Source organism: Hemiscyllium ocellatum, chromosome 1, assembly GCF_020745735.1.
Source record: "Hemiscyllium ocellatum isolate sHemOce1 chromosome 1, sHemOce1.pat.X.cur, whole genome shotgun sequence".
NCBI lineage: Eukaryota > Metazoa > Chordata > Chondrichthyes > Orectolobiformes > Hemiscylliidae > Hemiscyllium > Hemiscyllium ocellatum.
The window spans coordinates 51,310,620-51,335,163 of NC_083401.1; the positions used below are offsets into that span (position 1 = coordinate 51,310,620).

The 24,544-nt window shown below is 39.0% G+C and overlaps 1 protein-coding gene across 1 annotated transcript in view; it reads right to left on the reverse strand.

The window, feature by feature from the left end:
• LOC132818817 (complement C1q tumor necrosis factor-related protein 3-like) overlaps positions 1–24,544 on the reverse strand; it is a 120,836-nt gene that overhangs the window by 12,544 nt on the left and 83,748 nt on the right. The window contains exons 2-5 of the mRNA XM_060830320.1: positions 18,280–18,506; positions 12,125–12,239; positions 9,338–9,492; positions 8,873–9,002 (exon numbers count right to left, since the gene is read on the reverse strand). Coding sequence (XP_060686303.1) covers positions 8,873–9,002; positions 9,338–9,492; positions 12,125–12,239; positions 18,280–18,506 — 627 coding nt within the window. The remainder of the gene's footprint in view (positions 1–8,872; positions 9,003–9,337; positions 9,493–12,124; positions 12,240–18,279; positions 18,507–24,544) is intronic.

Here is a 24,544-nt window from a genome sequence, read left to right on the forward strand (position 1 = left end):
TAATTACTGCAACAATGTTGTGGCAGCAAAACCAAGGCATATTTATTATTTTTAAACTGCAGGGGCATGAAGATAATTAGTATTTGCAAAACTAAAATACACTGCACTGACACAGATGAATGAACTTACCCTCGCCATGTGCAGTCAATGAGAATCTGTACTGCTGAGTTAAATTCACATGCACCATGCACCAGGGTTAGGATTACAAAGGATAAATAGGATAATAGCACAGAGAAAGGTAGGTCCAACGAATCTCTATCTGTGTTTATGGTTCACTCATGGTTCCTTTCATCTTTCCTTTCATCATTACACTCATTCCTTTTTCTTCCAATATTTATTTAGTTTCCTTTTAAATGCATCTATACTTTCTATTACAAGTGCAGCCTGTGGCAGCAAATCCCACATTTCCATCACTCTTTGGATAAAGGCTTTTTGACTTAATTACTTATTAAGTTTCTTTCTACCTTGTACTGATGATGTAGTCATGTTCTTCCCCACAATTGGCATAATTCTCTCTTCGATGAATTCTTTTAGAATGCAAAATATCTAGGTTAGGTCTCCCCATACCTTTCTATTTTCAGGAGAAAAGTTTTACACAGCCTGTCAACCCCTTCCTGATTTTTGCATATGTTTCTGGTGTCATCTCACTGGCTTCATTAACATTCTACAGAATAAAAATAGAACTGCATATGTTGGAAATCAGCAACAAAAACAGAAATTGCTGGAGAAACTCAGCAGGTCTGGCATTATAGAGAAAAAACAGAGTTAATGCTTCGGATCCAGTGACGCTTCTTCAGTTCTGAACATGCTGTTTGACTTCCCATCTGTCAAAATTTAGTGTGTTTATTTTTATTATAACTCAAGTTACTCAGCGTCAAAGTTAAACTTAACCCAAAAATATCTCAGACTAATGGTTGTTTGTGAGGAAGTACTGGGAGATTTAATGAATGCACAAACCTGTAATATGATATTTGTTACTGAGATATTTTACAATTTCCACGTACTTAAACATACAAAATTCATAAGTACATAATGGTAGATACAGGACTGGCTCAGAGGTAGGAGTCAGAGGGTGGTGGTGAAGGGTTGCTTTTCAGTCTGGAGGCTTGTGACCAATGGAGTGCCATAAGGAGCGGTGCTGTGTCCATTACTTTTCATCATTTATATAAACGATTTGGACGTGAGTATAAGAGATATAGTTAGTAAGTTTGCAGATGGTGCCGAAATTGGAGGTGTAGTGGACAGAGAAGAAGGCTTCCTCAGTGTACAACAGGATCTTGATCGGATGGGCCAATGGGCTGAGGAGTGGGAGATGGAGTTTAATTTAGATAAACGTGAGGTGTTGTGTTTTGAAAAGCAAAGCAGCAAGGTCCTGGGGAGTGTTGCTGAACAAAGAGATCTTGGAATGCAGGTTCATAGTTCCTTGAAAGTAAAGTCACATGTAGATAGGACAGTGAAGAAGGCATTTGGTATGCTTTTCTTTATCGGTCAGAGTATTGAGTATAGGAGTTGGGAGGTCATGTTGTGGTTGTACAAAACATTGGTTAGGCCACTTTTGGAATATTCTGGCCAATTCTGGTCTCCCTCCTATCGGAAGGAAGTTCTGAAACTTGAAAGGGTTAAAAAAATGTTTACAAGGATGGAGGACCTGAGTTACAGTGAAAGGATGAATAGGTTGGGGCTGTTTTCCCTGGAGCATCGGAGACTGAGGGGTGACCTTATAGAGATTTATAAAATCATAAAGGGGCATGGAGAGGAGAAATAGGCAGTCTCTTCCCTGGGGTGGGAAAGTCCAGAACTGGAGGGCATAGGTTTAAAGTGAGAGGGGAAAGATATAAAAGGGACCTTAGCGACAACTTTTTCATGCTGAGGGTGGTTCGTGTATGGAACGAGCTGCCAGAGGAAGTAGTGAAGGCTAGTACAATTGCAGTCTTCAAGAGGCATCTGGATGAGTATATGAACAGGAAGAGTTTAGAGGGATATGGGCCAAGTGCTGGCAAATGGGACTAGTTCAGGTTAGGATATCTGGCTGGCATGGACGAGTTGGACCGAAGAATCTGTTTCCATGCTGTACATCTCTATGACTCTACATATTTGGTAACATTGCAATACTCAGATGAATTTATATTCACATTTGCTTAGCTTCTCTGTCTGGATGGATCAAGGAGAACTGAGAGGATCATTGAATACCAACCCCGTTAGCATACTTATAGAAGGCAAGATGAGAGATGCAAACATTAAAGGTCAGTTAGTGAACTTGAGGAAGAAAGACTTAACGTTTGGCTTGGGTGAGAAAATGAAATGTGTTGCCATCTCCCACATGAGTAATGTCTGTGGCAATGGTCTCAGTGGAGTCTGCACTTGAACACTTAACACCCTGTGGCCTCCATGAAGGTTTCAATTCACAAAACCGTAAAGTACAGAAGTGTCCCTTCTGCCCATCAAGTCTGTAACTGTCAAAGCTATGCAAAATCCACATTAATTGTGCAAATCTGGCAGACAATAGGAATATTTAAGATCAATACCTAAACTGGTGTTGTAGAAACTTTGGGTTTCCAAAATGAAGATGTGGTTTAGACTTCTTGGAGAACATTTACAAAGTACAAGTGAAAGGGAGAGAAAATGTGAATTGTCCAAAGGGAAACAAAGAAAGTGGCTAATTTCCCACGATAGAGTCGTACAGCCATTGTGCTGTACAGCATGGAAACTAGATATGCCAACTAGATATCCTAAATTAATCTTGTCCCATTTGCCAGCATTTGGCCTATAACCCTCTAAATCCTTCCTATTCTTATACACATCCAGATGCCTTTTATATGTTGCAATTGCCAAGTGCTGGCAAATGTGACTAGAATAGGTTAGGATTTCTAGTCAGCAAGTATGAGTTGGACCAAAGGGTCTGTTTCGGTGCTGTACATCTCTATGACTCTATGACTCTAGTTCAAGTCTGGAAGTTTCTGAAGTCTCAACTCGTTAAAATATATCCAGACAAACTTGAGAGAGGGATGAAGTCACATTAATCGATTGCATTAGCAAGTCCTTGGCAGCCATAGGGCAGGCAGATGCTGAGGTGGGCTGGATAGAAAGGCCTACTTACATCTTAGGGTCTTCATCCCATTTAGTTTTTATGTTATTAGGCTTTAAGACCTTGCCATCACATTTCTTCAATACCTCCACCCCATCCAACTTCCATGGGTCCTGATACACTCCATATAAATTAAATGAAGCTATGCATATACATTTGCCCTTTATACACTCCATGCCAAATTATACTCTTCTGTAGCTCCTCATACCTTTAATATCAAATCCTACCCTCTATGTCACCTCTTTAGCCATTCACCCAGTAGTGGCAATGGAAGATAAAATCTGGCGATGAGAAAGGAATTTCTAATACTCAAATTGCAACATTTAAGAGGTATTTGGATGGGTATATGAATAGGAAGGGTTTGGAGGGTAAGAACTGTATTTAGAGTCATAGAGTCATAGAGATGTACAGCGATCCAACCTATCCATGCTGACCAGATATCCCAACCCAATCTAGTCCCACCTGCCAGCAGTTCTTACCCTTCACAACTGATTGTGAAAATATCCGTAAATCCATTTAAAACTTTTAAATCTCCTGAAGTCACTAATCTCTGATAAAAACATAAGCATCTGCTCAATTATCATATAAAAAGATAATGATCCTTTAGTAGCCTTTCTAAGCACGATTTGGAGGAACTGGTGTTGGACTGGGGTGAACAAAGTTAAAAATCACGCACCAGATTATCGCCCAACAGGTTTATTTGCAAGCACTAGCTTTTGAAGCACTGCTTCTTCTTTAGGTGGTTGTGGAGCAGGATCATAAGATATAGAATTTATAGCAAAAGATTAGTTTCATGCAGCTGAAATAAATTAAACAAACTGAGATTAAATCTGTCATCTTTTAGATTGGGTTTGCTAGTTTCCATTCGTTAATATGTCTATCCCCGAACTCCTTTTAAATCACATTCTCAAGACAATTTCAGGTTTTCTAACAAAAGGTATCATCTCAGCTCAGACAATGCATTAAAGGTGTGAGGTTAAAGTCTGTCTGTGTGCCAACAATGAGAAACTGTAATGACCTCCTCAGGAGACCGACATGGGACACAACTGATAGGGTACCCTTTGTTGTCCAATAATTCCTGGAAGCCGGAAAGCTATGTCATGTTCTTCGCAGCCTGCAACACCTTATCAATGAGGATGAGCACCTCATCAAGACCTGATCTACGCCTCCACTTCTTGCCTTTAAACAACCATCAAACCTTAAACAAACCATTATTTGCAGCAAACTGCCCAGCCTTCAGGCCAACACCATATAACCTTGCATGGCAACCACTGCAAAACGTGTAAGATTGTTGACATGAATACCATGGATACCACTATTACATGTAGAACGCTTCCCACCATGTATGCGGCAGGTACTCATGTGACTCGGTCAATGTTGTCTATCTTATACACTGCAAGCAAGGATGCCATGAGGCATGGTACATTGGCGAGACTGAGCAGATACAACAACAATGGATGAATGAACACTGCACAGCAATCACCAGGCAGGGGTGTTCCTTCCTAGTCGGGGAACGTGTTAGCGATCCAGGACATTTGGTTTCGGATCTTTGGGTGACTATCTGCCAAGATGGATATTGGGACAGTTAACAACATAAAGTGGCCGAGAGAAGCTGATAGCCAAGTTCGGTACCCATGGGGATGGCCTCAACCGCGACCTTGGGTTCATGTTACACTACAGTGACCTCACTGCACTATACACACACCCACACGCACACGCACACACTGCTACATACTCACACACTAATACAGACCCTCTCTCATACGCACACACATACACGCCCACATTCACACCGATGCACGCAGCCTCTCACAGGCATCTACCCCATCACAATCACACGTATACTTTACCAAGCCTATACACACACTATCACATGAACTCACATCCACATGTGCACACTCTCTCTCTCCTCCACACACACATAAATTTATGGAGTTAATCTGTATTTGCAGAATTATATTTTATTTTGTTCAAAAAGTGCACAACCTACAGTCAATCCATGTAAGATTCTGTAAATCCCACTTTAGAAATAGAAGTAGTCTGACTCAAGATTGGGACACAGACAGACTTTAACCTCACACCTTTAATGCATTGTCTGAGCCAAGGTGACACCATTTGTTGGAAAACCTGCAGTTATCTTGAGGATGTGACTTAAAGTCATTTTGGGATTTATATATTAACAAACTGAAACTAGTAAACCTATTCTAAAAGACAAAAGACTTAATCAAAGTTTAATATATTTCAGCCTCATGACACTGTAACCATTTGCTATAAATTTCATGTCTTATGATCCTGCTCTGCAATCATCTAACGGAGAAATAGTGCTTCGAAAGCTAGTGGCTCCAAATAAACCCGTTGGACTACAACCTGGTGTTGTGTGCTTTTAACTCTTTCTAAGCAGTCATAGTATGTATGAATTCAGAATCCCTCTGCTTGAGATAACTTTAGCTTTTTCAAACTGAATTAAGCAATCATTCTGTCATAATGGTGGATTGCATGGAAATGTCAACAAAATATTCTATTAAAGTTGCAGAATCTAACAGATTTATCAAAGCAGTTATAACACCTTAGATCATAAGAACATAGAAGCAGAAATTAGGCCATTTGGCCTATTGAGTCTGCTCCACCATTCAATCATGGCTGACCGGTTTTTCAACCCCACTTTCCTACTTTGTTCCTGTAACCCTTGATCCCCTTGGCAATCAAGAGCTTATCTATCTCTGTCTTAAATATACACAATGATCTGGCGTCCACAGCCTCTGTGGCAATGAATTCCATAAATTCACCACTCTCTAGCTAGAGAAGCTTCTCCTTACTGCCATTCTAAAGGGTCTTCCCTCTATCCTAAGGCTGTACCCTTGGGTCTTCGTCTCTCCTACCAATTAAATCTCTTTCCAATGTCCGCGTTGTCCAGGCTGTTCAGTATTCGGTAAGTTTCAATCAAATCCCCCCCTCATTCTTCTAAACTTCATACAGTGTAGTCCCACAGTCCTCAAATGTTCCTCATATGTTAAGATTTTCATTCTTTCATTCCTAGGATCATTCTTGTGAAAGTCCCCTGGACCTGCTCAAAGGCCAATACATCTTTGCTGATGTATTGCTCACAATATTCTAAATGTGGTCTGACCAGAGCCTTATAAAGTTTTACAAGTATATCCCTGCTTTTATGTTCTAGTCCTCTCAAGGTGAATGACAGCATTGTATTTGTCTTCCTAATTCCTGATTTAACCTGCAACTTAACCTTAAGAGAATCTCAGACTAGAGCTCCCAAATCTCTTTGCACTCCAGATTTCTGAATTTTCTCCCCCTTTTGAGAATAGTCCAAGCTTCTACTCCTCTGACTAAAGTGCATGACCACACACTTTTCCACATTGTAGTTCATTGCCATTTCTTTGCCCACTCTCCTAACCTGCCTAAATCTTTCTGCAGCCTCCCTGCCTCCTCAATACTACTTGTCCCCTTCCCATCTTTGCACCATCTGCAAACTTAGCAGAATGCCCTCAATTCCTTCATCCAGATCATTAATGTATAAAGCGAAGATTTGTGGTTTCAACACTGACCCTTATGGAACACCACCATTTGGCTTCCATCCCAAGAAGGACCCTTTTATCCCCACTCTCTGCCTCCTGCTACACAGCCATTTGGTAGCTTGCCTCTAACTCCATTGACCTTTATTTTACTCAGCAGCCTCCTGGGTGGTACCTTATCAAAGGCCTTCTGAAAGTCCACATAGATAACATCTATTGGCTTTCCTTGGTCTAACCTATTCATTACTTCCTCAAAGAATTCTAACAGATTTGTCAGGCATGGTCTCCCCTTGATGATAGTGTACTGATTTGATCCTATTTTACAATGCAGTTCCAAGTATTCAGAAATCCTATCCTTCACAATGGACTCCAAAATCCTCCCAACGACTGTGGTCAGGCTAATCAGCCTATAATTTCCCATATCTTGCCATAGTCCCTTCTTAAATGGATGGTTACAAGAGCAATTTTCCAGTCCTCTGGGACCCTCTATGACTCCAGTGATATCTGAAAGGTCACTACTAATGCCTCCACTCTCTCTTCAGCAATCTCCTTCAGAATTCTAGTCGGTAGCCCATCTGGTCCGGTGACTTTTCCACTCTCAAATATTTCAGTTTTTCTAGCATCTTCTCCTTAGTGATGGCCACCGTACTCATTTATACCCCCCTCCAAGTCTCTTGAATTTTTGGGATATTGCTTGTGTCCTCCACCGCAAAGACTGACGCAAAATACTTATTCAGTTCCTCAGCCATTTCTTTGCTCCCCACTACACTTCTCCAGTGTCATTTTCCAGCAGCCCAATGTCCACTTTTGCCTCTGTTTTGCTGTTTATATATCTGAAGAAAGTCTTGTAATCTTCTATATTACTGGCTAGCTTACCCTTATATTTAATCTTCTCTTTTTTTGTTTTCCTCTGTTGGTCTTTGTAGGCTTCCCAATTCTCTGGCTTCCCACTGCTCTTTAGCACATTGTAGGCTTTCTCTTTTGCTTTTATGCTGTCCCTGATATCCCTGGTCAGCCTTGGTTGCCTCATCCTTCCTTTGGTAAGCTTCTTTTTCCTTGGGATAAATTTTTGCTGTGTCTGCCGAATTATTCCTGTCATTGATGTTCCACTGTCTTTCTTGCTAGGCTTCTCTCCCAATCAATTCTACCCAGCTCCTCCCTCATGCTTCTATAGTTGCCTTTATTCAACTGTAATACAGTTCTTACTGACAGTTGCATCTGTTTCACTTATTTTAAAATGTGCCTCCTGCTATTTGAATACATTACCATTCTGTAGTAATTCAAAGCAGCTTCAAAATCATGAAACTAATTTCTGCAAGGTCATCCAATAGTAATTTTTCCAGTTGTCTTTAATTTGAACGTAATAGACAATAAGAGGTTAAAATTTGTCATTCACTGTTTTTGATATTTAAAATAAAAAAATTGACAGAAGTTAAAATGTGGTTTAGAATTGCAATTACACATGCTTTTATTGCAACAATCTGTCAACAACCAAAATAACTTATTAGAAATTATGAAAAATTATTAGAAATAATCCACTGAACTGAGAAACCAGCACACTGGTTGCAAGATTCAAAATCATGTTCAATGTAAAATGACTCTTCAAGAGACTTTCCATTTCATCCTTACTGAATCACTACCATCTCCCCATTTCACTATTCCCAATCTTATGGACATGGCTTGGTGCAATTGGAGGCATTCTTCAGGTCTTGCATTTCTGTTACATTGCTACTAATGAGTAGCTGGAGTATTGGTATTGTTGTAACCATGTACCTGATCTGGGAATGCTTTATGAATTCAATGTGGTCAAAAAATATTGATTTTACATGCCACAGCAACATCATTCCTCACTTTGACTGTTAACATTCACTCAAAATGTTAATAAAGCTATAGCCATTAATTAGTAAATATTTATTGGTAACTACTAATCAATTGCACATAGCTTTTTAACTTCAAAATCTGTTCTAAAATTAGGAAGAGTTAATGCCAGAAAATTTCAGTTGGTCCCCTCAATTCTGCTCTACACTTCAATTAGATTATAGTTGATCTGCATCACAACTCGATAAATATGCTTTATATCCCTTGATATCATTATTTAACAATTTATCTGAGGATATACATGAAAGGACAAATTCTCTGAGTAGATACAGTCTTTTGAGGAAGTTAGTTCCAGATTTTGATTATTCTTTCTTTGAAAAAACAGAGAAATTACATTCTGTACTTTTTAGCAAATGAACCAACTGTAAAGACATGAATTTACCTTTTATAGGTGCAGTGAATCTTCCAGTCATAACATCAAAATAACTTCCAACATTGGTCTCCACACTGCTGAAGATAATGCCACTGTTCTGGTTTGTGAAATGAGTTGCCATAGAAGCCATGAAAGCAACCTATGTCAATTAAAGAGAGAAAAGGGAGGTATCACTTTATTTGAACAAATGTGCAAATATCATGAACGTTTTTGGCTACATGACCACAGATGTATTTAATAACGATCTACTTTCAGACCGGTGGTAATAGACCACTATGAATGTGATCTTGGGCAGGTAAAACTTTACCTGATTAACCCAAATGATAACTCAAAAGAAGAAGTAAAATTCATTTTTATGCTGTGTCATTGTTATGCACCTAAGTGTTATGCACCTTACTGAACATTAACCAACATTTGTCCATTAGTTTTACACAATACAATCCTGTGGGGGGAATGGAATAATATTGTTCTTACTTTGAGTTCTGATGGGATGCCTGCTTGTCCCTTTTCTCCTTTAATGCCTTGAATTCCACGTTCTCCTCGGGGTCCCATGTCGCCTTTACGGCCTTGCTCACCTTTATCGCCTTCATGTCCTGGTAGCCCATTATTTCCATTATTTCCATGGTTTCCTATGAAAACGCAGATATTTATGCTCCAGAAGTCAATTAGTGTTTGATTACCAGCTGACATCTTTATAGAGTGGATACTTAGATAAGTGTGTCTCAAAGCCAAAATTCAAATAAATTCAGGGTGCTCAAAAGTTCAAATGATGATTGTACAGACTGTCATACTATACCACATGAATCAAGATATTTTGTGATATTGTTTGGAATGCAAGGCAGGAATACCATCATTGCACACAATTTATTATGTTCATATTATTTCCAGCTGCTTGACGAAAAATAGCTCTATGTCAAAAGTACACTGAAGCTAATCATACAAAGAGAGGATAGAGGAAAGGAGTGTACCATTTGTACACTGGACCCCGTCGTGCCATTTAACTAGAGCTACTTTTTGTTATGATAATCAATTCTAACCACAATCAAATATAATATGATTTATCAACTTATAACTTACTAAATTAATCTTTAACTCCTTCTTTACACCTCACATAATTGCAGACAGAATCAAACATACAAATGGATATTAATGCTGGGAAAAGAAACAATTAAGATGAACACAGTTCAATAGCACCCAGCCATAGGATTTAGTGAGGTGTCCTTTTATTTCTTGAGTCCTTCTGATTTTCAATTTTCTTCTTTCCAAGTCCTTTCGTTTCTTCACTGAGGATAGAGGGCGGTTAACACACTGATCGTTCAGTCTTTCAGTCACCTTTTAAAGGCAGCAGCTTTTTTTTTTAGATTACTTACAGTGAGGAAACAGGCCCTTCGGCCCAACAAGTCCACACCGACCCGCCGAAGCGAAACCCACCCATACCCCTACATTTACCCCTTACCTAACACTACGGGCAATTTACGTGGCCAATTCACCTGACCCGCACATCTTTGGACTGTGGGAGGAAACCGGAGCACCCGGAGGAAACCCATGCAGACACGGGGAGAACGTGCAAACTCCACACAGTCAGTCGCCTGAGTTGGGAATTGAACCCAGGTCTCTGGTGCTGTGAGGCAGCAGTGCTAACCACTGTGCCACCGTGCCGCCCTCAGCTTCTAGCAAATGGAGAGAGAGAATAGGTAGCTATCCTCAAATTCCTTTACTTCTCTGCAAGCAAAGACAGATGCTAGGCAGAATTCTGAAAGTTCTTGATCAACATGAGCTGTCAAGAAATCTATTAGAATCTGTTGAATCCAGTAAGACATCTTTGTCAATACGGAGACCAACTTGTTATGCTGGGCAGCATTTAGTTGCCTGTTAAGTGGGATTAGTGCTTGCTAATGATCTTATTAACTGCAAATCTTATGCCATTAACACGAAGCTTTCTATCCTCCACTGACCACAAGCAAAGTAGACATTGACAAGTCTCAATCAAAGCGAGTACTTGTCAACTTCAGCTCACTGCTTGCTTTGAATGGTGTCCATGTTTGACACCATAAAGCCAGGAGAAGGACTAGGCAATTCAGCCTGATCTGCCGTTGAATGCCATCTTGGCTGATCTCATCTCAACCTCAAATTCTGTCTGCTATTCATAGCACTTCAAACGATTACTAATTAAATATCTGATTATCTCCTCCTTAAATTCACTCAATGTCTCAGCATCAACACCTGAGGGAATGTTACAAGAACACAGGTCACGTGAGGAGAAAGTGAGGACAGCAGATGCTGGAGATCAGAGTTGTGCGGGGGAAATCCTATCATTAAGAAGTAGAAATCTCATGACATTAACGTAGTTTGTTCATAGCACTTTTTGACCGTGGGACAGGCTTGTTTTATGTCTTTTGTTTTATTGCTGAATTTTCACAGAGGGGTTAAATTGGGAAGAATGAGACGGGGTGGGAGCTGGTTTGGTGGCGTATAATCTTCCACACGGTAAACAGATGACCCTGTTGTAGTGTTTCTATGTCTCTGCTGCCTTGACCTTCTGGTTTCTACATTCAGAAAATGCATTGGCAAGTTTCCACAATGCACCTTGTAGATGCTGTCACTGATCACCAATGATGGCACAGGTGCATCTTAAAATGATGGTTGGTTGCAGCCTAATTTGCAATTGGTCTTGAATGGAGTCAAGCTTCTTGAATGATTTATTTTTGAAGCTGGACTTATCCAGGCAGATGGACAATATTCCACCACACTCCTGACTCTATGAGAAAATTAAGCTATAGCCTCTACATTCGATAAATTCTAATCCCTCCTCTAAACTGATAAGTGCATCGGAACATCCTTAAATCCAACCTTAATATGTAGACTCAGGTAAAGAATGGTCATTTCGATGACATACTGAATGTTTTGCTATTCTTTGTGTAATGATACAAAACAAAAACGTAGAGAATAGGACCAGAGATTGGCCTATGAGCCTTTTTCACCATTCAGTATGATCATGGCTGATCCTCTACATAAACACCATATTCCAGCCCCCTTTTCATATCTCTTGATACTTTTAGACACTAAAGGTCTATATGTCTCTTTCTGTAACCAAGACAGTGGCTTGCCCTCCACGGGCTTTATCCAAATGCTCCTCACCCTCTGAGTGAAGGAATTGCTCCTCATTTCAGTCTTAAATAGCAACAATTATCCATAGGAATAAAAAATGGGTTAAAATTGGAAAACAAATGTTAAAAAAAAACCACACAATTAATAACTCACCCGGAATACCAGCTGGGCCAGGAGGACCAGGCCATCCACGGGGACCAGGCTCTGCTCGGTAACAACAACGATTACATTCGAAATGAGTAGGCCTATCCACAATCTCATGTTGTTCCTCAAAACAAAAAGCAATTCATAATTGGCAAGCACAATTTAACAAAAACTAAATTGATAAGATTAGAAAGTCACTCAAGGGATCTGATTTTAGGACAACAAGTTTTAAAGTGAAAATATTTTTCATAGTTTCTTAGATGAAAAAAATACATATCCTATAATTACTGAAGTAGACAAATAAATGATGTCAAGTTCATATCATAATTGATTATTATAAATAATGCTAGGTTGGAATGTACTGAAAATATAACAATATGTGAGTACACATTTTGATATTATTGTGAAAATTGGCCAGATATTTGTGGTGAGGAAGAGATTCTGATTAAGTTGCTTGTTGTCAGAAGTTTCTGGATGATTTACACCTCCCAGCAAGTTTTCCAAGAATATAACATAAAACATAGAACAGTACAGCACAGAACAGGCCCTTCAGCCCACGATGTTGTGCTGACCACTGATCCTCATGTATGCACCCTCAAATTTCTGTGACCATATGCATATCCAGTAGTCTCTTAAATGTCCCCAATGACCTTGCTTCCACAACTGCTGCTGGCAACGCATTCCATGCTCTCACAATTCTATGTAAAGAACCAGCCTCTGACATCCCCTCTATACTTTTCTCCAACCAGCTTAAAACTATGACCCCTCGTGAATGAAACTGAGTAACTCCCAGAATTTCATGGGGTTGCTGCTCTTGGACATTAATTGTTCATGAAACAGTACAGAATGTTAAGTTGAGCTTTTTAATAATTTGGTATTTGTTGATTAATATCAATCAACCTCTCTAGCCCAGAAAATATATCGTTAAAAATATAGAGATTCATGCTGACAGGTTGAATAATTTAATTCTTTTTTTAAAAAAAACTTTCTTCTATTTGACTTTGTGTACTTTTTTTCTCTGTCTCTGAATCCAACCTTTGTCACCTTCTGCTTGGGTGAAATTTAATGTTTTGCTGGTTAGGATGTGGTGAGTTAGGAGGCAGGAGGGAATTTAATCAAGTCAGATGGTGTGGCACTGCCCATCGCCACCTTAGCCTTATTAAGCTTCGGGCAGGAAGGCTTGTGAAGAGCCTTTCTGCCTGGCTGATAATTCAGACCCTTCTGTGGATAATTAATGCCCATTCAAGGACTTCATTCCATCCCTGGTAATCAACCAGAGAAGCAAGTTACAATACTAGGAAGTTGAAAAGCCAATCCCACCAGCAACCTTCTGGCAGTGAGTCCTTTATTTGAAGGCACTCATTGCCTGACTGAAGGACCTGGCATCAAGAAGGGAAGAGCCCACTGAGAACTAACCCATGGCCTTTCTTCTGAAACACCCCCCTGAAACAGTGACCTCATGTCCACAAACCTATTTCACCCGCCCCTCTGGTCTGGGTCCATCATCGACTCTAACCTGCAGGGATTATGTTACACAACTATAATGCTGACCAGCAACAGGGAGCTCCTGGTCACTGATTGACTTTAAGCCCTTAATGAATAAGTCTTACACCACAAAGACTTCGATCTTATGGATGCCCTGTGCTGACCAGTTAAGTGCTCAATGTGCACTTATTTCTGTCAGAACTAAGAAGCAATAGCTGCAACAAGAGGCTCCTGTTAGATCTCCAGCTGACAGAGGAGACCCTGTTACTAAAACCATAAGACCATAAGACATAGGAGTGGAAGTAAGGCCATTCGGCCCATTGAGTCCACTCCACCATTCAATCATGGCTGATTTGCATTTCAACTCCACTTACCAGCATTCTCCCCGGAACCCTTAATCCCTTGTGACATCAAGAATTTATCAATCTCTGCCTTGAAGACATTTAGCATCCCGGCCTCCACTGCACCCTGTGGCAATGAATTCCACAGGCCCACCACTCTCTGGCTGAAGAAATGTCTCCACATTTCTGTTCTGAATTGACCCCCTCTAATTCTAAAACTGTGTCCACAGGTCCTAGTCTCCTCGCCTAACGGAAACAATTTCCTAGCATCCACCCTTTCCAAGCCATGTAGTATCTTGTAAGTTTCTATTAAATCTCCCCTTAATCTTCTCAGCTCCAATGAATACAATCCCAGCATCCTCAGCCGTTCCTCGTATATTCGACCAACCATTCCAGGGATCATCCGTGAGAATCTCCGCTGGACACGCTCCAGTGCCAGTATGTCCTTCCTGAGATGTGGGGACCAAAACTGGACACAGTACTCCAAATGGGGCCTCACCAGAGCTTTATATCACCAACATAATATTCCCCTTTTATTGCTTGTGTCATGTCTGATTTGACATTGAATCCACAAACTCTGATCACCTTCAGTCCCTTTTTCATTCATTATTTAAGCCTTTAATTCCATTGATTAAAGAGTTACATTGCTGGTGGTGTGGTTCACCTATATCCATGTTGCCCATTCACCTCAACATGCCATTATCACCTGGTAATTCCAGCAACTTACTTGGCAAACAGATTTGAACTAACCAATCCCATTACAGTGCTCCATTAAATTCTGTCTGTTAACAGGGTAACATATAGACTAGGAGAAGCAGGTCAATCAGCAGGCCCTTTGAACCTGCTGTTCCATTCAAAGTGATCATGACTGATCCTCTATCTCAATGCCATGTCCCTGTTTTCTCCCCATATCCCTTACTACCTTCTAAATGTAAAGAAATCTATCGCTTTCTTGAATATATTCAATGACTTGGCCTCTCCTGCCTTCTATTATAGACATCTTCACAGGTTCAGTAACTTTGAGTAAAAGCAGCTTTCCTTATTTCAGTCCTAAATGGTCTACCCAGCAATCTGAAACTGTGCCCACTGGTTCTAAACTCTGCAACTAGGGAAAATATCATTTTTGCATTTAGTCTGTCCATACATTTCAATCTGATTCTTCTCATTGTTCCAAATCTAGTGAATACAGGTCCAGTCAAACCAATCTCTCCTCATAGCACAGCCTTGTCAATAATGGCATCAGTCTATTGAATTGCTGCTTCTCTCCCTCAAGGACAAATATATTCTTTCTTAGGTAGGGAGTCCAAAACTGCATGCAATACACCAAGGCTTACTCACCAAGACCCTATTAATTAATGTGAGGCATGCCTACTCTGAACCCAAGTCCTCATACAAAGAAAACCAATGTATAATTTGCTTCATAATTGCTTGCAGCACCTGCTGTCTGCTTTCATTGACTGGTATACTGCTGTACAAAGTGTTCAGAACATAGGAACAGGAGTGTTCCATTCAGTCCATCAAGCTTGTTCAGCCATTCAATTAGATCATAACTGAACTGTAGCCTAACTCCATATACCTGTCTTTCATCAATATTCCTTAATACTTTTACTTAACAAATATTTAAATATTAAAATTAGCAGCTGGTCTTGCATCAACTGAGAATTCCAAACCTCTACCACCATTTGTGAGTAGAAATGCTCTTGACCTCTGTCCTGAAGGGTCTGGTGCTAATTTGTAGATTATGCCACCTAGTTTTAGCATCTCCATCCAGTGGAAATTCTTTAACTTTATCTGCCCTTACTTTTTCACTTAATATCTTGAAGACTTTGATTAGATCACCCCTTAACCTTGCAGGCCCTTGCACCCCATAACCTTCCCAATTCTAGAGAAAATAGACTTAATATGCATAACATCTCCTCATAACTTAACCTGTTAATCTCTGAAGTAAAGGTACCACTCTTGGAGACCTACATTTTAGTCTCTCCAAGGGCAATACATCCTTGTACATTGCTCAGGTCTGCTCACAATACATCAAGTGGGATATAACTGTGGTTTGTATAGCTGCAGCATAACCTCTGCATCCTGATACTCTAGTCTTCCACATATAAAATGCAGCATTCCATTAGTTGTCTTAATTATTTTCTGCACCTGTTCATGACACTGTAAATATCTATATACCTGAACCCCAAGAGTCTTTGAATCCCCAGGATTGAACTTCAAACCATCTAGCAAGTACCCGATCTATGCTTTTTCAGTCCAAAATGGAGAAGCTCTCATTTGCTCCTATGGAACTCCATCAGCCACAGTTTTGCCCATTTACCTGTTCTTTGTTAGAAAATCATGTGTGTTAGTTAAGCAAGAAATGAATGGTCAGCAGTTAAATATCCCCTGATTGCAAAACCCCTCGGCTTTCCAACAGAGTTTGACATGAGGTGGAGTTAATGCTTAGGTAAGGATTGGGTCAAGTACATTTGATTTTTGCATGCTTGCAAATGATCTCCCATTTTCTTGTTTATTTTCTGTATTCAGGAAACATAGTTTCTGTGTTTCTAACTGGTAAAATGACTGATCATATACATGTTTGTAGCCAAAGTATAGAGATCAAAGCCATCAAATAAGTAAATAGAATAATTAACATATATTACAGCATTTAAGGTATGTGGAATAAACTCTAGCATACATTTCATTGCATGGCAGCTAATCAAACGAATGTTTAAATACATAATTTAAAAAGATAACAATGAAAAAGTATTTGAATTGCAAATATAATATAATCAAACTTAATACTGCAAAGATGTGTTTATTACCATAGAATCATAACAAACATTTGAAAAATAAACCGCAGAATAAAACATTGCATTTAAACATTGTAATCACGTGCATAGCAATTGCATCTTCATCTTGTATACAAGTCATGTTTCTGGTAAAAAAAAATTAACACTGCTGTTATTTACTGAGAAAGAATTTGTTTTGAAAATATGTTTTTGAATTATGGATAGCATCAGAAATGGCACCAATTATTTCAGTCTCAGTTACCCTGACATAGTACTGGGAGCCTTCATAATGATGCTGTTTGGAGTTGACTGTTCTATCATCTTAATAGTACCTTTTTGCTGTACATTTTATATTAAAACAGAAAATTTGTTGCCACATTTAGCTGCTAAGATCAATGAGACAGATCATCAACAAGGGAATTTGATAAACTTCAAGAACACAAATATTGAACAGTGTTAGGAAAAGTTATTTTTCATCAGATAAATCAGCATTAGTGCAAGCACCAACGTAGCTGACAATCAGTATTGACGTTCTTATGACTGATATGTGGAAGTACCAATTTATTTGCTCTGTTTTTGACAAGTTTGAAGAACAATAACAGATACAATTCAATCATTGCTTAATTTGAGGGTTCAGATGTAAAATTGTTTTTGGTTTGCTGTAGAATTTGACTGCTATACTTGTTTATTGAGTACCATAGCATATGGGAACACATTAGTATCACTTTGCAGTTGCAACAAAATTCATAAAATATTTTCTACTGTATCGAGTTAAATATCTAATAAGTGTGAACAACAATACTTCTGTTACTGCTCCATGCATTTTTTTTTGTCAGACTGTATAATCATAAGAGAAAAGTTGCTGTAAAAGTAATTGTGCAGTGCAGCCTCTAGATTACAACATACCCAAAAACATTCAGATTCAGTACAGTGCAACTCTTCTGGTTAATTTAATTTGTCTAATTTGATATTTTCAAAATAGATTATCCTGTCCTGGCTGACTGCCTGCAAACCTTTAAAAAATAGCTTGACCAACAGGACAGTGAATGTTATAAAAAAAAATTCTAACATTAAAATGGAGAAATTTCAAAGGTAACATTCTCAATAAAGGTTACAACACTTTAAATTGAAAGTTATTTCTCACACATTTTCTTTTAAATAAGTTAAAAGGAATAATAATGAGAAACTTCATTTCTGCATTTTCACTGCCACTTCAATTAGAAAAAAATCTAATTGAAAATATGGATTACACTGCACCTTTTTAGTGATTCCATTATAATGTCTTTGATTATTCTATTTAAAAAATGTCCATTTCTGTTTTGATTGTTTCAATTTAGCAGCAACACAAATTCATGAGCAATCCCAAAATAAACATTGCAAACGCATTTCTCTTTCTACCTTGAACAAAAGAAACTTCACTGGAATTTTGTCCAAAATTAAACATTAATTGAAAATCAACTTAACTTTGTTAATTTAAAATTCACATTACTCCAGTTTGTACCGGCTGAAGCCAAACTGCCTCAGGATTATTACCATCTTTGTGTAAAAAAACAGTTCAGAGTACCTTAGAAGTTGGCTGTTCTATCACCTTAGTTTCAAATTTGTTTCTTTTCAGCTTTATTTGTACTTTTCCTGTCTTGTCAGCTGCAGCTGATTTCAAATTTACCCCACCTGTATGGTTTGCAGCTTCAGTCTGTTCGCTCTTTAAATACCTGGAACCTTCATGGTTTTCAACAACTTTTGTCAAGTTTGCAATATCTTTCACGCTCACCTCCGAGTATTCTTCCTGACCTAGACAAAAGGGAAGGAAGAGGAAAATGAGCAGGGACCAATGTTCACAAATCTTCAGAGCCATAATCTAAGGGTTGGACACAGCAGCAATGTGCTAGTCTTATCCTTCAGTTAAATGCAATCCCTATGAAAGTTGCTCCAAGTCTGTAAATTTATAATGCTGTAGACCTTTGGTACAGGAAACAGTGGGACAGCCCATTGATATAATCTCTCAGCTGTGATCGGTCATACCTATCAAAACAAAATGGTCCGTATTACTTAAATGAGGTGTGACATATTCACTAGTTAACCTCCGTCACACATAGAGGTGAATTTTCATGGATTAAATCTAACCATACCGACAGTTCCTTTGCTTCCCTCATTTGGTGTCAGTTATTCATTTAACATTTGTCATAAGTCTGTTTTTTATTCAAGTGTGAAAACTTTATTGAAACTGAGAATTTGTGACTAATGCAGAACGTTCCTAAATGGAACCATGTGGTAATCTCATTATATGGATATCCCTAACTGGGTAAATGCCTGGCTTGTTTTTTTATAACAGAGGACCTGACATTTGGAGCTTTTGTCAATGCTGCCAGACATAAAATATGTAGCAAGAAATTTATCTCAAAGTGAAAGAAAGGCTTGTAATAACTTCCACAATATTTAATTCCATTAATGATTATATGTAATCTAAATACTTGTTTTTCCAATTTGTTGCAAAAAATCATATATATATATATATATATATATATATAAAACAGCTTTTATTTCAGTCAATGTGATTAATAGCACTGCCCTTAGGATGATATTGTTCAACATTAAGACTTATGCCAATGGATGACTCATTACAAAAACCAGACATTAGGTTATATATAAAAATACACAGATTTTTAGATTATGATGTGAATTTCCTATGTGTCTCAATGCATCTTTGGAAATGTCCAGAAATTTCCATGTTTCTTTTGTAGGTAATCTGATGCAAATTATACTTGATAACGCAATTATGTTTCATTGAAAATTAAAAGAAAATAATATTTCAGAAATAGAGATCTAAAACCCCCTGAAGATTATGTACTATGCTAGATTTTAAGCAGAAAACTGTGGAAATGCTAAAAGGAGAAAGGAAGTATACATGAGGTCAAGGCAACTGAAGACAGGCGAAGCTTTGGAAAATATTGGAAATGTAGGACCTATCTGAAATGAGGAATTAAGAAGGCTAAAAAGGTTCATGAGATATCTTTAGCAAACAGGGTTAAGGAAAATCCCAAAGCCTTTTATTCTATATAATGAGCAAGCAGGTAACTAGAGAAAGGGTTGGCCCACTCAAGGACAAAGGAGAAGAGTTATGTGTGAAGTCAGAGGAAACAGGTGAGATTCTTAACAAGTATTTTGCATTGGCATTCACTGAGGAGAGGGACGTGACAGAAGTTGAGGTTAGGGATAGATGTTTGCTTACTGTCGGCCAATCAGCATAAGGAGTGAGGAAGTGTTGGGTATTCTAAAATACATTAAGGTGGACTAGTCCCCAAATCCGGATGGGATCTATCCCAGGTTACTGAGGGAATCGAGAGAGAGGAAATAGCTGGGGCCTGAAAGATATCTTTGTTGTATCCTTGAACACGGGTGAGTTCCCAGAGGACTGGAGAATTGCTAATGTTGTCCCCTTGTTTAAGAAGGGAAGCAGGGAAAATTCAGCTGATTATAGACCAGTGAGCCTGACATCAGCGATAGGAAAGCTGCTGGAGAAGATACTGAGGGATAGGATCTATTCCCATTTGGAAGAAAATGGGCTTATTAGTGATAGGCAACATGGTTTTGTGCTGAAAAATTCATGTCTTACCAACTTAATGGAATTCTTTGAAGAATTGATGAAGGAAGGGCTGTAGATGTCATGTGTCTAGATTAGAGTGCTGCTGGAAAAGCACAGCACGTACATGTACATGGACTTCAGTAAGACATTTGATAAGGTTCCCCATGGGAGGCTGATGGAGAAGGTGAAGCTGCATGGTGTCCAAGGTGTACTAACTAGATGGATAAAGAACTGGCTGGGCAACAGGAACATACAGTAAAAGTGGAAGGGGGTTTCTCAAAATGGAAAATTGTGACCAGTGGTGTTCCACAGGGACTTGTGTTGGGACCACTGTTGTTTGTGATATACATGAATAATCTGGAGGAAGGTACAGATGGTCTGATTAGCAAGTTTACAAATGACACTAAGGTTGGTGGAGTAGCAGATAGTGAAGGGGACTGTCACAGAATATAGCTAGATTGGAGATTGGGGTGGAGAAATGGCAGATAGAGTTCAATCCAGGCAAATGTGAGGTGATGCATTTTGGAAGATCCAATTCAAGAGCGAACTATACAGTAAATGGAAAAGTCCTGGGGAAAATCGATATGTAGAGAGATCTGGATGTTCAGGTCCATTGTTCCCTGAAGGTGGCAACACAGGTCGATAGAATGTTCAAGAAGGCATTCAGCATGCTTTCCTTCAATTGAATGAGGAATTGAGTACAAGAGTTGGCAGGTCATGTTACAGCTGTAGAAGACTTTGGATTGGCCAAATTTGGAATACTGTTTAAAGTTCTGGTTGTTGCATTACCAAAATAATGTGGATACTTTGGAGAGGGTGCAGAGGTGGTCCACCAGGATGTTGCCTGGTATGGAAGATGCTAGCTATAAAGAGAGGTTGAGTAGATTAGAATTATTTTAGTTAGCAAGATGGAGGTTGAGGGGTGACATGATTGGGATCGACAAAATCATGAGAGGTATAGATAAGGTGAATAGAAAGAAGCTTTTTCCTAGAGTGGGGGATTCAATTACTTGGGGTCATGAGCTCAAAGTGAGAGGGGAAAAGTTTAGGGGAGATATGCGTGGAAAGTTCTTTACACAGAGGGTGGCGGGTGCCTGGAATGTGTTGCTAGTGGAGGTGGCAAGATAGTGTAATTTAAGATATATCTAGACAGATACATGAATTGGCAGGGAGCAGAGGGTTACAGACCCTTAGAAAATAGGTGACAGGTCTAGATAGAGGATCTGGATCGGCGCAGGCTTGGAGAGCCAAAGGCCTGTTCCTGTGCTGCAATTTTCTTTGAATCACTTAGCCATTGTATATCCCATCCATTTTTTCCATCTATTTCAAAAGGAAGTTAGTTTGGCTATACAAAGTGCAATTGATTTGCTGCTATTAGTTTCTTTTTTCAGTCATGAAACCTAAAATCTACCTCATTATCTCCACTTTTTCAGGTATATTTGAGAATTGCTAGCCATTGACACTCATTTTTTTTATGTGAAATTAGAAAACATGGTAATGTTGTAAAGTTCCTGATTTCAGTGGTGGTTGAGGGAAAGCAATACACAAAGTAAGTTGCCAGATTGTGAGCAGTTCTAAGCTGGTACCAGTTGGTGACTGAAAAAACATCAACTCTAACAATAGCTTTATTCATAACATTTTGGATTAAGGGGCAAAACTGACAAAGAATTTCTCCTTTAAAACTTGGAAATGGCATATGGTTGCTCTTGCCAGATTATGAAACAATAAGGCAAATTGGAGTTTTAGAAAAACAAAAAATCAAGCAACTATGAAAAAAAGAACTAAAAATAACTCTGATTTCTCTCCACAGATGATTTATGCAATTTCTGTTTCTGATTTCCAGCAACCACGGTTTTTTTTTTGGTTTTTATTTGAAATGCATTCCATGCCAGCGCACCTAAGGTGTAGTCAAACATTTCACCTCATTTCTGAAAGAAAGATCTCCTTACCCTAGCCAACAATTTTTATCAATGGTGCTTCTGTATCCGTGGTGGGGTAGCAATAAATATCACTAACAATCTATCCTATTTCTGGATTAGTGGTGCTGGAAGAGCATAGCAGTTCAGGCAGCATCCAAGGAGCAGTAAAATCAACGTTTCGGGCAAAAGCCCTTCGTCAGGAAATCTGCAGTCATTATTTTTACCTAACAATCTATCCTAGTCCATCCATGTCGGCGCTACAGTCAAAAAAGCACACCAAAGCTCAGGCTAAGTAAATTTGGAATGTCCACAATGGCTCTTACCAATTTTTTATAGATGCACCATAGAAAACACTCTATCCAAATGCATCACAGCCTGGTACGGCATCTGCTCTACCCAAGAAAATACAGATAGTTGTGATCACAGCTCTATCCATCACATGAATGAGCCTTCCTTCCACTGACTCCACCTAAATGTCTGGCTGCCTTGGAAAAGCAGCCAACATATTCAAAGACCCCTTTCCATCCCAGTTATACTCTCCACCTTCTTCCATTGGGCAGAAGATATGCAAGTTTGAATACACATATCAAAGGATTTAAGAACATCTCCTCCCCTGTTGTTTCAGACTTATGAGTGGACCTCTCATATATTGGAGTTGATCTTTCTCTGCACTTTCTCTAGAGCTGTAACATTATATTCTGTACTCTATTGTTGATGTACTTATGCAAGGCATGACTTTCTGATTCGCATATAAAACAATACTTTTCACTGTATCTCAGGATAAGTGGCAACTCAAGTCAAGTTAAATCAATACTTTTACTTTGACTGTCCGTAGACAAACATGTTTGCAAGATGTTTATCATCCTTATCATCATTGATACTGGACATCCCTTGATATGAGAATGACTGCTATTCAGAGTCACTAATTTCTGCTATGTGTCTTCAGTTGACTGAGCAGACAGAATACTTGAAAACATTTAGACTAGTTCTTCGTGTTGTTCCTTATGAAGCAAAAGATTTTGATTTAAACTATCATCAATCCATTTGGAGCCCTACTTAATTTTGAGCCTTACTCCAAGTCGAATGCATGTTCTTAGCTGGGCCAATTATGTTTTATTCTTGGTAAAATTCCCAAAGTAGACAAAAAACACTCACAATGAGATGAATGATGCAACAGGGAATTTCAATTGAACCAAAATGGGATGAAAACCCTTTGGATCAGGGTTCTACCGTCACCCTGTATCCCCAGCCCATGGAGCAATGCAATCAATGATCATTTTCCATCATTCCTGAATTCATAATGTTCAAGTATGTCCAGACATGAAGAATGTTATTTCAATGAAATTGTGAAAGGTCACACAAATTGGATCCACAAGCAAGCAAAATGATTGAAAGAGGAAAATAATTTGGGAAATGAAACCATTATCAAAGTTTCCTGGCAAGAGAAATCTTTGAGAGGACTGCAGACATGTTTGCATTTCTAAATAAAGGAAACACAAAGGGAAAGAGTTTGATGATGCATGTGGAGTGCAGCTTGTCATTGACATTCTTGCACTACTGGACATTTTGGTTAATGTGAGACAGGTCAATAGTCTGAACCGCTATCTGGGTTCAGGCTGGCAGGGTCTGGAGGTGTGGCCCCCTTCACTAGCAACTCCTCTCACAGCAACCTCACCTACCAGCACATTATGTCCCTTTCTGCAAATCAAGGTGTGAGCTTTCACTTTTGGTCTATTTTCTCTATGAGAATATTCCATCAGCACTACCTGAGGTGCAGTGCCTAATTCAGGAGCATAAGAAAAGTTGTCGTGAGCCACGATGGAACAGGTGCCATGAAACTCTCACATCATAACATTTAGCTAAAAAATAAGAAAATCAAGCCAAATATTTAGACTAATAGCCAGAACTTCCCAATAAAATTTCCCTCCATCAACTGGGGATGTTTGCTGATGATTGCACAATGTTTAGCACTATTTGCGACTTCTTACATACCAAAGCAGTCAATGCTCAAATGCAACAAGATCTGGACAATATCCAGGCTTGGGCTAAGAAGTGACAAGTAACATTCAAACAATACAAATGCCAGACTATAAACATCCCCAATAAGAGACTATCTAACCACTGCCATTCACTGCTACCCAGTGGGCTATCATGCCATCCTGATATATGTTATAAAATCATTCAATGGTAGTACTATCACTGAATCTGGGGGTTACCATTGACTGGAAACTCAACTAGACTCACCACATAGACAATGCCTACAAGAGCAGGTCAGAGGCTAGGAATACTGCAGCGAGTAATTCACTTCCTGACTCCCTAAAGTCTGT